The 15,199-nt window shown below is 42.0% G+C and overlaps 1 protein-coding gene across 2 annotated transcripts in view; it reads left to right on the forward strand.

Annotated features, from left to right (window-relative positions):
* Positions 1 to 15,199, forward strand: part of GLT8D2 (glycosyltransferase 8 domain containing 2) — a 30,104-nt gene that overhangs the window by 14,141 nt on the left and 764 nt on the right. For both annotated transcript variants that reach the window (XM_037513738.2, XM_054696095.1), the window contains exons 4-9: positions 1,939 to 2,110; positions 6,263 to 6,380; positions 7,672 to 7,756; positions 8,367 to 8,479; positions 11,433 to 11,599; positions 12,358 to 12,470. In XM_037513738.2, the coding sequence (XP_037369635.1) occupies positions 1,939 to 2,110; positions 6,263 to 6,380; positions 7,672 to 7,756; positions 8,367 to 8,479; positions 11,433 to 11,599; positions 12,358 to 12,470 (768 nt within the window). The remainder of the gene's footprint in view (positions 1 to 1,938; positions 2,111 to 6,262; positions 6,381 to 7,671; positions 7,757 to 8,366; positions 8,480 to 11,432; positions 11,600 to 12,357; positions 12,471 to 15,199) is intronic.

Genomic DNA, 15,199 nt, shown 5'->3' on the forward strand with positions numbered 1-15,199 from the left:
ACTGTGCCCTTAAACATAGTTAGGATGATAAATTTTATGTTAAGTGTATTTACCACCATAAAGAAATTTATTTTAAAAAGCATGAAGAAGGTCAGCATGAATCCATCCAGATGGTATATCTAAGAAAGTGGTTTAATGTCCCCCTTTTTGCCCTTTCAGTCTCTGGATTCAGAAACAAGCAACAAATCGGGCAGCTGCACTCTAGAATGATCAGTGCTCCTCAGATGTTAGCATGTACGGGAATCACAGGGGGCTTGTTCAAACACACAGTTTTGGTTTTAATCAGCACCTGAGGATTTTCATTTCTGATAAGCTCCCCATGGTTGCAGCTGCCTTGGTGTTTGCACCCCACTTGGAGTGGCCTGCTCCCTAGCCCTCCCTTCAGAGTTGCTCAAGTATTTTGCTCTCCCTGCTGGTTCACCCCTATTAGGGCCCCAGCTGTCTCCTAACTCTCAACTTTAAAAGGATTCCGTGTTGCTCTGGGGAGCCTCTCCCAGTTGCTCCGAGGTACCCCACTTCCCTCCTTGGGGGTGAATTTGTGAGATGGCAAGCTCAGCTCACACTGTCACGCCACACCAAGACTAACAAGCACTAAACTAGTATGGTGTTTGTTATATTTTTAATATTAGCCAAGCTAATATACCCACTTAGGGAAAACAGACAAGGGAAAAATATTACCTGTACCTGTATCAGCCAAAGACAAGTACAGTTACTGTTTTGTGTGTTACATACATTCATTTCACCCTTTTTTTCTCTTAAGTGAGAGGATTTGGAGACACATAAGTGAACAAAACAATGACCTCGCTCTCGCCCTGTTGAGATACAGTGATGCCAGAGCATGCTGTTAAAGATCAGGATTTTATATCCTCGCCAAAGCTCAAAAGAATAATGAATTATTCATCTTGTATCTGAATCATGCTTTTTCATTTATCTCTTTTCTCTTCCTATGAGCTTTCGAGACTCTTAACTAGGGATGAATAAAGGAAGGAAGATCACAAGCAGCCTGCTTTAGAGCAGCACAGGCAAGGTAGATATTCCATTTCAGGGGAGAGTTGAGGAATTGTTGAACCAAGGGAGAACTTTTCAGTTCTTCACATGTTTTAACTATGTGATTGCGAGGCTAGCCTACTGACTTCTGTAAGAAAGCACCAAAATAATAGTGACTGAAGCAAAATAGAGGATTTTTTTCCTTTTATTAATTTTTTAAAATTTGTTTACATTGCAGTTACTTTTTGTACAGTATTTGATTTCTCCCCTCAAGTGTAGTCCTTGTAAATATTCCACCACCACATCACCAGTGAACTATCCCCATGGTCTCGTGTGCTCTTCTTACCCTGTTTTGATACCTTTTCCTCCCCATCCCCTGCTTTAAGCCTCAGATCTAGAGTTGCCCTCAAGTTTTGTCTTTTTTTTTCTTTTTGATGCACAAAATAGAAGTTTACTTTCTTTCTCAAGGGATGTCTGATGTGCCATCCAGTCATCCAGGATGCAATCATCTAGATCGAGATTCTATTTTATGGCTCTGTTGTCCTCAACAAGGATTTTGCATCTCATGGTCCAGGTGGCTGTTCTAACTTCAGACATCATCTCAGCACACCAGTCCATGGCCAGGGGGAAAGAAAGGAAGATAATAAGTCAATTTCTTTAAAAGCCAAACCCTGACTCTGTACACACGACTTGCACTGACATCCCATTGGTCAGAACTTGATCATGCAGAACTGCAAGGGAGTTAGGAAAAAGTATTCTTGGTGGTTGGCTCTGCATGGGGTAAAATTCCAACATTCCATTTCTAAGGGAAGGAAGAGAAACTAGATATCGGAAAACAATTGACAGTCTCTTCTACACTATGCTATCTTCACTCAGGCGCGTGGAAGACAAGTTAACTGACTAACAGTGAAATTCCTTCATGTTCCAAAACACTGATTTTGATGTTTCCAGAGGATGGCTCTGAGACTCCGGAGGAGATGGAGGATGAAATTCCCGTGGTGATCTGTGCAGCGGCAGGGAGAATTGGTGCTGCCATGGCTGCCATCAATAGCATCTACAGCAACACTGATGCCAACATTTTGTTCTATGTAGTTGGACTCCGGAATACTTTGTCTCGAATACGGTAATCTGTACTATTGACTAGGAGTTTTCTATTTTCATTAATCTTCCTTCTTCCTTTTTTAAAAAAAAAAAAGATTTATTTATTCATGCATACAAGAACTGGGATGTAAGCCAGAGGTGCGGGGGATGAGAGGATTCACCAGAGATAGAGTAGGGAGCAGAACAGGTGGATCTACTGAAATACACTGCTGAGGGGAGCAGCGGGCTAGACAGGCAATGTCTGCTGTGCCATGTGGGTCACCTCCGTGGCCAGGGATCGAACTCGTGCTGCAGTGGCCACCTGTAGCTTAATAGCACTGTCTTTAACCCCTGCGTTACCAGGGAGGTCCCTCTTCCTTCTTCCTTCTTTATCCTCATATGAATTCTTTTCTTTTGGCCTGCTAAATGTTATACAAATTAATGAGGGGATGACCTAGGTTTGTTTGGTCAAATATGTTGACAAATTCATTGCCTAGCTGAGGAAATTAATTTCTTATTAATCTGGTAAGGCAATGTATCATTTTGCAGAAACAAATTGTCTAATGAACTAAAGAATGCCAAACTTTAAGCACTAATATGATATTCTTTCTTTCTACATGGCTTCTTTCTTCTCTGTTTTCTTAATCAGCTTACTATGGCTCATAAGCATCACTAATTATAATTTTTGACTTGTAAACTGATCTCTTTCCTATCATATACTATATTAAAAAATAAAATGTAGTTGGAATTAGAAGTAAACATAAAATCAAATTTTAAGTGTATTGTTAAAATGTAGGCTATTTGTATAATTTTTGTATGGAGAGTGCCTCCCTGAGCCCAAAAATCATAAGAAAAAGCCAACAAATTTGACTGCTTAACATTTAAAGGTCTATAATGATGAAAAACATAAGTAATACTAATTACACTATAGATTAAGTAAAGTATTACCAACATGTATATAGACAAAAGGCTACTCCCCCAAGTATATAAATAATTATTAGGAAAAAAAGCTTTGAAAGTATAAACATTAGTTGAAAACTGAACATAGAACACACAATCACAAAAGAAAAAAATATGGTCAACAAATATTCTGTGTAACTAATACAGAAGTGTAAAGTAGAACAGCAATAACATTGGGACGGTAAAAATTAAGAACTACAGGGCCTCCCTGGTCGTGCAAGGGGTTAAGACACAGCCTGTGAAGCTGTCCGCAGCCTCTGCAGCACTAGTTGGATTTCCTGGCCAGCCAAGGAGCAACCCACATGGCACAGCAGACCTCTCCTGACTCACCCACTGCTCCCCTCAGCAGGTATTTCAGTCAGTCTGCCTGTTCTGTTCCCCGTTCTGTCTCTGGTGAATCCTCTCACCCCCAACACCTCTGGCCTGTACCCCAGCTCTTGAATGAATAAATAAATCAATCTTCAAAAAAATTAAGTAGTACACTATTCAGGTAGGAAATTGGGTGTATTTATTCTTTGTTTATACCAAGTACACTTCGCAAATTGGATGGTATGGCAGTATCTATGAAAGGGTTATAGGCATATATAGTTAGACTCATCATCCCATTTCCACGGCTAAGGATCTGTGCAACAGAAATTCTAGCACATATTACCAAAACATATGTACAGCAATGTTAATTTCAGCATTGTGTGAAATAGTAAAAAAATGGCAAAGTGCTTAAATGTCCATCAATGGAAGAATATTTAAATGAAATATGGGATATGATCTGACTGTTAAAAAAGAGAAAAGGCAATCTGCATACACTGACATGGAACATTCCCAAGGCAGATTGTGAAGTGGAAAATGCCTGTTGCTGTACAACTCATGTGGAATGATCCATGGATGAATGTCTTTGGGCTGCCGGAGCAGAATACCATAGACCCAGTGGCTTATCAACAGTAGAAATTGGGGCCTCCTTGGTGGCACAGGGGTTAAAGACACAGTGCTATCAAGCTATCGCAGCCACTGCAACATGAATTTGATCCCTGGCCAGGGAGCTGACCCACATGGCGCAGCAGACCTCTCCTATCTTGCCTGCTGCTCCCCTCAGCAATGTATTTCAGTACATCTGCCTGTTCTGTTTCCCACTCTGTCTGGTGAATCCTCTCACCTTCTACACCTCTGGCTTACACCCTAGTTCTTGTATGCATAAATGAATAATAAATCTTAAAAAAAAACAGTAGAAATTGATTTCCCAAGTTCTGGATTCTGTAAAGTCCAAGATCAAGGTGCCAATAGATTTGATGTCTAGTGAGGGGCAGCTTTCCAACGAGAACTCACTTTCTGTTTGATGGAGGCTGCTCTGGACTGGGTCTTGACAAGAAGAAAGGGGTGAAGGAGTTCACTGAGGTCTCTTTCACAAGGCACTAAACTCATTGACAAGGACTCTACACTCATGCCCTAGTCACCTCTGAAAGCTCTCACCTCTGAATACCATCACATTGGGGATTAGGTTTCTATTTATGAATTTAGGACACAAGAAGCAAACACAATTGTCAGCCTATAGCAACAAAGAACAAAAACGTCAAACTATAAATGTGAACATGTACATATATGTGTCTCTGTCGAGGAAAAGACCTCCAATGGGAAACTACCCAACTGCTAACAGAGACTATCTCAGGGGAGGGCGGCAGTTGAGGTAGAGGAATTGTGGGAGCAGAGAAAAAGGGATGTTCAAGGCATTTTGGTTACTTCCATGGCTCATAAGGAGAAGGTATTAATGAATATATTTATGGACGATTTTTACAATGAACTGTGATAATACCCTTAGACTTTTATCCCAGTCTAAATGTACTTTGGCTGCTGAGGATTTTCTACTTTTTGCACTTTCTAGGTTTCTCTGTCTCAATTCTCACTCTCCTTATCACTTATTACTGCCAATTATGTCTTCAGCCTGCCCTTTACACTCCTTTAAGTATCCATGGGAAGAAAACCAGATAACCAAACCCAAAAGGATGATATGTATAGTATGTTCCCAGTAAGGGTTTATGCAAGAACAGAGAGCCTCAAGACTTTATGACATTCAAACTGTTTCCCAGGTGTGGTCGTCTAATTTGCCACATCATTTAAGATATTTTAAAAACTTTTTTCATTGATGTATAATACAAACTTAGAAAATTACCTAAATCCCTTGCTCAACTTACGAAATCATCACAAAGCCAACAGATCCTGGTAACAGCAACCATTTGGTGTGTCCAGATTTTCAACTCTGCTATCCTGATGGGTGTCTCACTCTGCTTTTAATTTAAAGCTGCTACTAAGGCTGAACATTATTTTGCCCACCTATTTGTGGGCCATTGGATGTGCAAATTCAAGTCTCTTGCCTATATCGAGTTGGGTTGTCTAAATCTTTCTTACTGATGTGAATTTTGGGGGGGCACTTTTATTGATGTGTAACATTGTGTGATTGATTGATTTTTATGGTTCTAATTTTGCAGATCTAATATTTGTTCCAAAGAATTTGCTCTTTTGTTGCTTTTTAATCAAGCACAAATGCTACCCATGTGAATTTAGTCAATGAAAATTTTATTTTGAGGTTATTTCTACCAAGAATCTTGTGATGAATTGGATGAAAGAAGTTTTTTTTTTTGTTTGTTTTTTTTTTTGTTTTTTTTTTTTATGGCTGAGAAAATGTAAGAGGAGAGGCTGGGGAGCAGGAGGAGAAAGCAGGAATGAGGACAGATGGGGAAAATTGAGAGACAGAGACAAAGAGACAAAGGGAAATTCAAATCATCCTCGGAGTCAAAACAGCAGAATTATAATGACTTCATTCACAGGAGAACATTCAGCATGTCCTGCTTCATAAAATTACAGCACTGTTAGCACATGGTGAAGATAGTACTGACAACCACAGATGTTGCTTTATAAGAAAGAAGGGACACTTTTTGTTCTTTCAGTTTCCTGTGGAGATTATGTGGATCTGGGGGAGGGGTATTTGGTTATTACTCTCTAGCTTCACTTCCTTTGCAGAAAGAGTTAGAGTTATGTGAATATAAATAAAATATTTTTAAAAAGGGAAAGATTTGAAGTCAGACCAGATTGGTGGGGGGAAGCAGAAGGATTTATAGACTAAGCTCTACTAAGACTACACACATTTTATTTTTAACTTTCTAAGGAAGTCACAGATTGACTCTGAGGCAATAGGCAAATTGAGGTAAAGTTGGGGGTGCACTAAGTGTTTTTGTCATCTCTTTAGCACATGGATTGAGCACTCTAAACTGAGAGAAATAAACTTTAAAATTGTGGAATTCAACCCAATGGTCCTCAAAGGGAAGATCAGACCAGACTCATCAAGGCCTGAATTACTCCAGCCTGTGAGTAGGAATCTCATCATGGTGGGGACAGTCCTGGGGGAGAACCTTGCTCAATGTGGAACAGTAGTCACTGGCACACAGATAGAATATTCCTGAAGCCTCCCAGTTAGCTCTCCACCAAATTCCCACTTATTTATAATTTATTAGCCACCTGCACCAGAAAGGATTTAAGATGGTTTGCATAAATATAATGAAGCTTAGAAGAAATAAAGTATAAAAAAACACAAGATGTATCATGTGTATGAACGTGGGGTGGGGAACTGGGAGTCACAGAGGGAGGCCAGGAAAAATATCCCCAAGTCACAGGTTGTGGGTGCTGCAGCTGGACATTCAATTTAACTTGGAACATCCTTGTAGCTAAGGAAAAATAGCACGGTGGGTTTTAGACTCCATGGAACTGACTAAAATAATATTTCCAGGAGACACCAACTTTTCCCCTAGCATCGGGAATCTTAAGTTATTTTATTCAAAATTCCTACAAAAGAGTCCTCTTACTGAAGAGTAGTGTTTTTGATGGCAGAAAATGCAGCATAAAATTGTAGTTGTTACTTAAATCCATCCTTGAAAAGGCACTAAATTCTAAACCCTCATTACATGGTCTTTTCCCAGTTCGGGAGATTTATTATCAGAGTGAAGCTGAGTTGGGATTTTGGATTGAACAGTCATATGACTATAACCCCCACCTGCTGCCATGCCTCTCTGACTTCTGTCTGGTTCAAGAAGTTAAGAGATTGAATATGTTGGGATGATGGTTGAGTGGGTGCATGGTGTGTGCATGTGTGGTGTATGTGTGTATGTGTGTGGTGTGTGTGGTATATGTGGTGTATGTGGTGTGTATGTGTGTAGTATGTAAGTGTGGTGTGTGCACGGTGTGTATGCATGTGTGTGGTGGTATGTATGTGTGTGGGGTATGTGTGTGCCTGCTCCTGCTCATGCCCTTGTGTTTAAGGCTGATTTCGTTCACAACCCTCAGAATTGCTGAGTAGAGGAAGGAGGGTCATCTGTGGCCTAACAGACTGACGAGGGAGATTCCGTGACTCTCGGCTGCAGCAGTTCAGAGATGACGGTGGCAGAGTCTCAGCCACCTGGGGTTTGCTCCTAGAACCACTGACTATCCAGTGCTGGTTTCAGCTACAGATGAGTCAGGTGCCAGAAAAAAACTCTGGGGGGCATCCCCTCTTCTATTGTTCTCTAAACTTGGACCATCAAACCAACCCTCCAGCACCCCTGGGAGGCACTGAGCCACACGCTTCCTTCTCATCATCATGTTTTTGTTTGTTTGTTTTCACAGCTGAACTTTGTTCGATTTTATCTCCCTCTGCTTATCCACCAACATGAGAAAGTCATCTATTTGGATGATGATGTGATTGTACAAGGTATACTTGCTAACTGTCAAGAACACCCGGAAAAGGAGCAGCTAAGTAGAACAACTGTGTCTCTCCATTTGCGAAGCAGCTAGTTGCCCAGTGATTCTGGTGCTTGTTCAAGTTGGGAATATACTAAATTGGCGTAAACGCAGGACGACTTTGAAAACAGGGGTTGATAATCACTTCCCTGGACAGTTCACTTTCTGAGAGTGCCTCTCTGCCAACAGCTGTAATAAATAGCTCGGTGGCCTTTCCTTTCTCTGCACCCCACAACACTGGGGGATCAGGTCTCCCTGATGACATTCTTAGAAGTGAGCTAAGCTTTGGCTTATAAGTATTGCCTTCTCTCTCTCACCCACATGCAAATAAACACTGGCATCTCTGGAGCAACAGAAATAAAGAAACGTGGTCAGTGCTCATGTGAGTTTATCATCATTTTCTAAGTGGATACAAGCCACTTTTATCAAGTAAATTGCCAACCCACTTGATCTCAGGAACCACATACTCCCCTCTCGCCCCTTCCTCCCATAGCAAAATTGGGGATTATCTGAGCTCTAAGACCCTGTCTAGCCTCAAACAAACCCCATAACAGTAAAACTCCAGGTGTTTCTAAATGCAGGTGATATCCAAGAGCTGTATGACACCTCCTTGGCGCTGGGCCATGCGGCCGCTTTTTCAGATGACTGCGATCTGCCCTCAGCTCAGGACACAAACGGACTCGTGGGACTGCAGGTGGGCTCGCTGTCTCAGAAAACTACCTTCACCCCCTCCTGCCCCTGCTCCTCCCACTGCTCCGCGGGCCTGCAGCCTCCTGTGAGAGCCTCCCGTCTGGACGGTGGGCAACGAGAGCACCAGGGCCTGAATTGGGGGTTCCTGTCCCAGCTCCACACGTTACCCATTCCTGGCAAGTTACTAAATCCTGCCCTTCCCTCTTACCTGACCTGAAAATGGCTGGCCATGGCATCAATATTTATTTTGGTGTGTGCATGTGTTTGTGTGTGTGCGCGTGCGTGTGTGTGTGTGTGTGTGTGTGTGTGAGTGAGAGAGAGAGAGAGCGCACACGAGCTGTGATAAAATAACACGATGTTCTAGCATCCAGCGTGGAGTAAGTGTTTCCAAACTGACAGCTGCCATCTGCGGGGCTAGTAACCACACACTGTCAGATACGGTGTTTTCTGAGAAGGACTTGGTAAACCGTAGGTTCTATTTTCAGAGGTTTTTTTTTTTAAAAGATTTATTTACATAGACAAGAAATGGGGTACAGGTCAGAGATGCGTGAGCGGGGATGGTGAGAGGATTCACCAGAGACAGAGTAGGGAGCAGAACAGACAGATCTACTGAAACACACTGCTGAGGGGAGCAGCGGACAAGGCAGGAGAGGTCTGCTGCGCCATGTGGGTAGCTCCCTGGCCGCCAGGGGATGGAACCCGTGTCGCAGAGCTTGCGGACAGCTTCACAGTGCTGCGCTCAACCTCTTGCGCCACCAGGGAGGCCCTATTTTCAGAGTTTTGACCATCACTTTTTGTCCCTTTCAGTAGAAGAAAATACTGATTTTTGTTCAAGGGGAGAGCGTTCCTTAGGTTGAGGGGAATGAAGGAAGCTGAACCAATGTGTAACACTGATACCAAAAGAATGGCTTAAAATAAAGATGCTATTAAGAATTGAAAGCTGTTCTTCAAAAAAACGTTCCGGGAAATACGTTTATATGTGTGACATTTAAGATGTGACACACTCTAGGGCCCAGGCCCAACTCTGCCAAAATCTCAGCTCTGTCACTTAGTAGCTTTGTGACCTTGGGCAAACTGCTTAACCGATCATCTTGTCCCTCGTTTTCAAGTAGAGGTATTAACAGTACTTCCCTGTCCAGCTGTGATGAGAATAAAGACATGTGAAGTTATTGCCTGCAATTAATGTAATGCAGGTGAAGTTTTAGGACAGTGTCTGGCACTTAATTTGCAAGTTATGTCTCTTACCCCGGGTCATGTTTGAGCATTACACTTAGGTGGATTATGTTGGCCTATGTGGGTGGAATAATATATCCTGCTTCTAATTACATCCATCCAACATCTACCTATTGAGGAAGGCTTACTATGGATCTAACACTGTTTTCGGTACCAGTAATAGAGGAAGCAAAACTAAAACTCCCGCCTTTGTGTAGTTTGCATTCTAGTGGGAAGAGACACTCAGAAAATAGGTAAAACAGAGATGGGCTTGTATTTTAAATTGTGTGATGAGGGAAGGTTCCACTGAGATTGTGTGGCTTCACCCACCACTGAAAAAACTGAGGGAACCAGCTACGCAAATGCCCAGGGGAAAAACCTTTCAGGAAGTGGTAGCATCAAGTGCAAAGGTCCTGAGGCAGGGGTGGACCTAGTTTATTACAGGGAAGGAGATCAGTGTGACAGAAGGATCCAGGGGGAGAGTAAAAGAAGTTGGCGAGGTAGTGTGGAGGCAGACGTAGATCATTTTAGGAACTTTGAACAAGTTCAGAATCACTGGAAATCACTGGAGGGGCTTTGAACAGATGAGTAACAAAGACACAGTAGAGTCAAAAGGGCAGAAGCAGGGATATGGGTTTTAGGAGCATGAGAAATTCAGTGAGTAGTAATGATGGCCTGGGACGAGAAAGATGCAGGAGAGGCAAGTGAGAAGTGGCTGCTTTGTGGAAGACGGGATCACAAGGATTTGCTGCCATTTGGATGAAGAGTGAGAAAAAAGGAGGTTTCAGGGATAAATTAATGACCCAGGATGTTTTTCCCAATGACCTGGCAGGACCAAGTTGCCATTAACTGAAGAGGGACAGGTTGTAGCTTACATCCATTTGGGGATGCAAGCTGGAGCGGCCTTAGTAAGGAGTCAGCGCGTTGGCAGAGAAGCTGGAGTACCGGAGAGGCCAGGGCTCTCTACTCCCCTAGTGGCCAAAGCCCAGAGACTGGATCGGCCTCTCTGGGGAGTAAGAGCTAGAGAGACAGGAACAGGTGCCGGGAAGGCAACTTGGGACCCAGCTTTGAGAGGAGGGAGACAAGGGGAAACCGACAAAGGAAACCAGTAATGGCCAGGCCTCCCCCGTGGCAGCGCGGGTTCAATTCCTGGCCAGCCAGGGAGAGTCCCACATGGGGCGAGAGACCTCTCCTATCTCTCCTGCTACTCCCCTCAGCAGCATACTTCGGTCTGTTCTGCTTCCCACTCTGGCTCTAGCGAGTTCTCTCATCCTCCCACGCTTCTGACTGTACCCAGTGCTTGTATAAATAAATAAATAAATAAATCTTTAAGAAAAAAAAAAAAGAACTGGGGTACAGGCCAGAGGTGTGGGAGGGTGAGAGGACTCGCCAGAGACAGAGTGGGGAGCAGAACAGACTGACGAAGTACACTGCTGAGGGGAGCAGAAGGCGTGGCAGGAGAGGTCTGAGCGCCATGTGGGACCCTGGCCCGGCGGCCGGGGATTGAACCGGTGCTGCAGAGGCTGCGGGCAGCTTCGCAGCCCAGCGCTCAACCGCTGAGCCACCAGGGAGGCCCTGTACCCCAGCTCTTGTATAAATAAATAAAATCTTTAAAAAAAGAAAACCAGTAAGTGGCCATCGACAAAGGAGGAGATGTAGAAATATGGCACAGTGGTTTCACAAAAAACAAGCCTCTTCCAGAAACAAGATCTGGCAGTCAAACGCGTGTGTGCTGTCCTTTGTAGACCACGTACATGGGCTACCTGGACTACCGCAAGAAGACAATAAAGGACCTGGGCATCAGCCCCAGCACTTGCTCTTTCAATCCCGGTGTGATCGTTGCCAACATGACAGAATGGAAGCAACAGCGAATCACCAAGCAGCTGGAGAGGTGGATGCAAAAAAATGTGGAGTATGTGGAAACCTCACGTTATTTTTTCCATGCTCCGGAACAAAGTCAATTAATTTTCTATGCATAACTTGGGGATTAGAAATATTTCACAGGCATTGTAAGTCACATTTCCTTACAAAGGCACTATTGAGAGAGACAAAGGGGGCAGTAAGTGAAATGTTGTTCTCTGATGTCAGAGGAAGTGAGACCCTGCGGCGTCCCTACTGTACAAATGTTTTTCTGATACATTGATAACTTGTCTTCAAATCTCCCAGAGTCCCCATGATCCTTTTCTCTGAAAATCATTTCTAGCCAAATTTCTCCTCCTTACATAGATTGGTTTTTAAAGATTATCTAAAACCAATTTTAATGTTTTTTTAAAGTGGGATTTAAAAAAATTTATCATTTTCATTACCAAAGTTTTAAAACTGGGAAAAAACACAGCCACTATTAGTGTATTTCTTGTTCACCTTTTTTATCTGGGTATTCTTAATACCGTCATAGCCTTGACTTTGTGAGTAAGGTTATTCTACAATAAATAATGTAGGATCAGAATTTGATCTTCTGTGTTGGCTATTAAAAAGCCTGAGAAATAAAGTGGCAAAATACTAATGCTGGGAATCTAGATGGGACAAATGGGAGTTTGTCGTTTGACCATTTTTTCAATAGAAAGTTGGAGAAAAATGAAAGCTCATAGTCCTATTACATAATGAGAATTATTATTTTAGAAGATTTGAGTTTGCTGGACTCCAGGCCAAATGTTGCTTTCTGTTTCTTAGGGAAAATCTCTACAGCAGCTCCCTGGGAGGCGGGGTGGCGACCTCCCCGATGCTGATTGTGTTTCATGGGAAACACTCCACCATCAACCCCCTGTGGCACATCAGGCACCTGGGTATGTATTTTGGAACAAGATAGTGTGCATTTTAGAGACCCAGTGAGCCCCACCACGTGGGGGGTGAGCTACAGCACCAGGTTTTCCAATTTAAATCCTCCAGGTGACTGCGGAGGTGACCTTGGGCTTGTGACCTACCCTCACAGCTTTGATTCCTCCATAGATGTAGCTGATAAAAAGGCCTGCTGCAGTTTCTAGGAATTCCTGAAAAGCAATTAAGAGTCATGCTTAGCATATAGCATGTGCTCATAAACACTATAATTAAGTTAGAACTCTGTCAAAATGATTTTATATACCTTCATGGCTCTTGTCCAGTGGCCGACAATGGACACAGACAAATGAATTGGTAATGACTTAAAGTGAATTCAGATGACTGGGAGAGCATCTTTAAAATAGCAGTTGTTTTCTGTGTGCTTTTTTAGTCCTGTAACAGTTTTAAATTCACTCTTCACTACAGAAAGGCAGGCTGTATGTATGGACTGGAATCCCAACTCTGCTATTACCTATGATCTTGTGCAAGCTACTCAGCCTCTGTGTGCTTCAGTTTCTAAACTGAAGACTTTCATAGTTCTTAAAAGAAACTACCTAATACATGCAAATTGCTTAGAGCAGTCTATGAAGACACCTTCACATTCATTCAGACACGTAGCCACAATCCCAATGGATGAGACCTGTTTGGAAATTTAGTACCATTTTAAATTTATAGAAGGTAATGTAACACATTCTTTGCTCTGCAATGCCCTGAGTGGGATCTAGATTTTGCTGCCAAAAAAGTTATTAAAAATCCTTTTGTTTTCAGATCTTTGGGGATTATTTTAAAATTGGAGGCAATTAGGGATTTATATTTATCAGGTGCCTACTGTATTCCCAAGACGGGGCTAGGTTCTGATGATCAAGGTGAGCATTAATTCTAATTCCCAGACAATCCTGCAAAGTACACGTCCTTTGTTCTCCTTTACAAAAGAAAAGACAGGCAAACTGTGGAAGCTGAGATCCTGTTTCAATGATTCTGTGTAGATCTGCTTCTGCCTCATTTCCAGAACCTTCCAATTTTCCTGAGCTTATCTACACACACGAGAGATGGGAAGTTAAGAACATTAGTATTTCATCTAATTTGTTTTATAACGTTGAATTCATTCTTAGGTTAAACATCAATATTTTCATGTGATGAAAGTGCTGAAAATCCCATCAAAGTGTCTATCAAAAATGTCCAGGCAGGAATAGCTATGTGGAACTTAGAAGGATAAGGTGAGAGCGTTTTATGATCTTGGGACAGACTCAAAATTACATTTCATGAAATATCTAACTTGCTGACAAGGAGGAAGGGGTAGAATGCTTCCAAGGGAAAGAGAAGTTTTCTTTGTGGCAGAGCCTATGTCTGTGCGGATGGTCTGGCAAAATAAATCTCCACAGAAGTCATTCAAAAAATAACTCCATTTTAGTGTTTTGGAAGCAAAAAGCAATTTAACAGTAATGGATATTAAGTTTGGGTTTAAACAGGTAGTCTTGAAAAATTTTTTAAATTTCTGAAACAGAAGTGAAAGCAAAAAAAGCCCTTTAATTTTGGAGCTAAGAGATGAAGGTTTCCTACTTAGTGGACATCCCACTAAGGAACCCAAAGGTGCTTCTTTTCAAATGAGCATTTCCTTTGTGTTGAGTCTTTGAAAGTTGATAATTATTTTCAATTGTGCTGACAGCCTCGAAAAGCTACCTCTTCTGCAACTGCCTTCACAACCATGTTGGTACATACCAGAAATAAGTTTTATTTTCTAATATGTTAAACTAGAATAACTAGCTATTCACCCTCTCTTTACTCAATAGACTTTTAGTTTTCAAAAAAATATATCAAATTCCATCTCATAGGCAGAAAAGCTAACACCATAGAGTGCAGTTTAAAAAATTTGCATTGGGCCTCCCCTGGTGGTGCAAGCGGTTGAACGCAGCACTGTGAAGTTGTCCGCAGCCTCTGCAGCGCAGGTTCGTTCCTGGCCAGCCGGCGAGGGTCCCACATGGCATGGCAGACCTCTTCTGTCGCGCCCACTGCTCCCCTCAGCAGTGTATTTTGTCAGTTTGCCTGTTCTGTTCCCCACTCTGTCTCTGGTGAATCCTCTCACTCTCCCATGCATCTGGTCTGTAGCCCAGATCTTGTATAAATAAATCTTTAAAAATAAAAAAATAAAAAATTTGTATTTACAAGATCTTAGTGAACTTCTAGAACAGGTATTCTAAAATGTTCTGAGTAATGATAATATTCAGGTAAATGCAGTCTCTTAAGTGATTACATATGAGGGAATTAATACTCAAGTGGACATGGCCAAAGAGGTAGATCTTACTGTTTGAAATGTCATACAGTAAGAACAAGATTACTTAAAGGAAAGGAATTATATAGAGGAAACACCTATAAACTCTGGGTGGGAGGGGAACTAATACGAGTTCTTTTGGACACAATTTGGCAATATCAAAATCTAACAGGCACATACCCTTCAATCTAGCAATTACATCTGAGATTTTAGCCTCGGAGATATATCTGTATGCAAGTACAAGGTGTGTGAAAGGTTCACTGTGACACTGTTTACCCTTAATTAAAAATAATTAAGTCCACATGAGTTGTTTTGTAGATAGTTCCTCTGACTGTAATTTTAAAAAGTAGTATAAAAAAAAAATAGTGTATTAAAAAAAAAAGCACACACACACTCATATGGGTAGAATGCTACTGGAAGGCTTCCATG

Source organism: Talpa occidentalis, unplaced genomic scaffold (genome assembly GCF_014898055.3).
Source record: "Talpa occidentalis isolate TD23 unplaced genomic scaffold, MPIMG_talOcc4v2.1 talOcc4.16, whole genome shotgun sequence".
In the NCBI taxonomy this organism is placed as follows: Eukaryota; Metazoa; Chordata; class Mammalia; order Eulipotyphla; family Talpidae; genus Talpa; species Talpa occidentalis.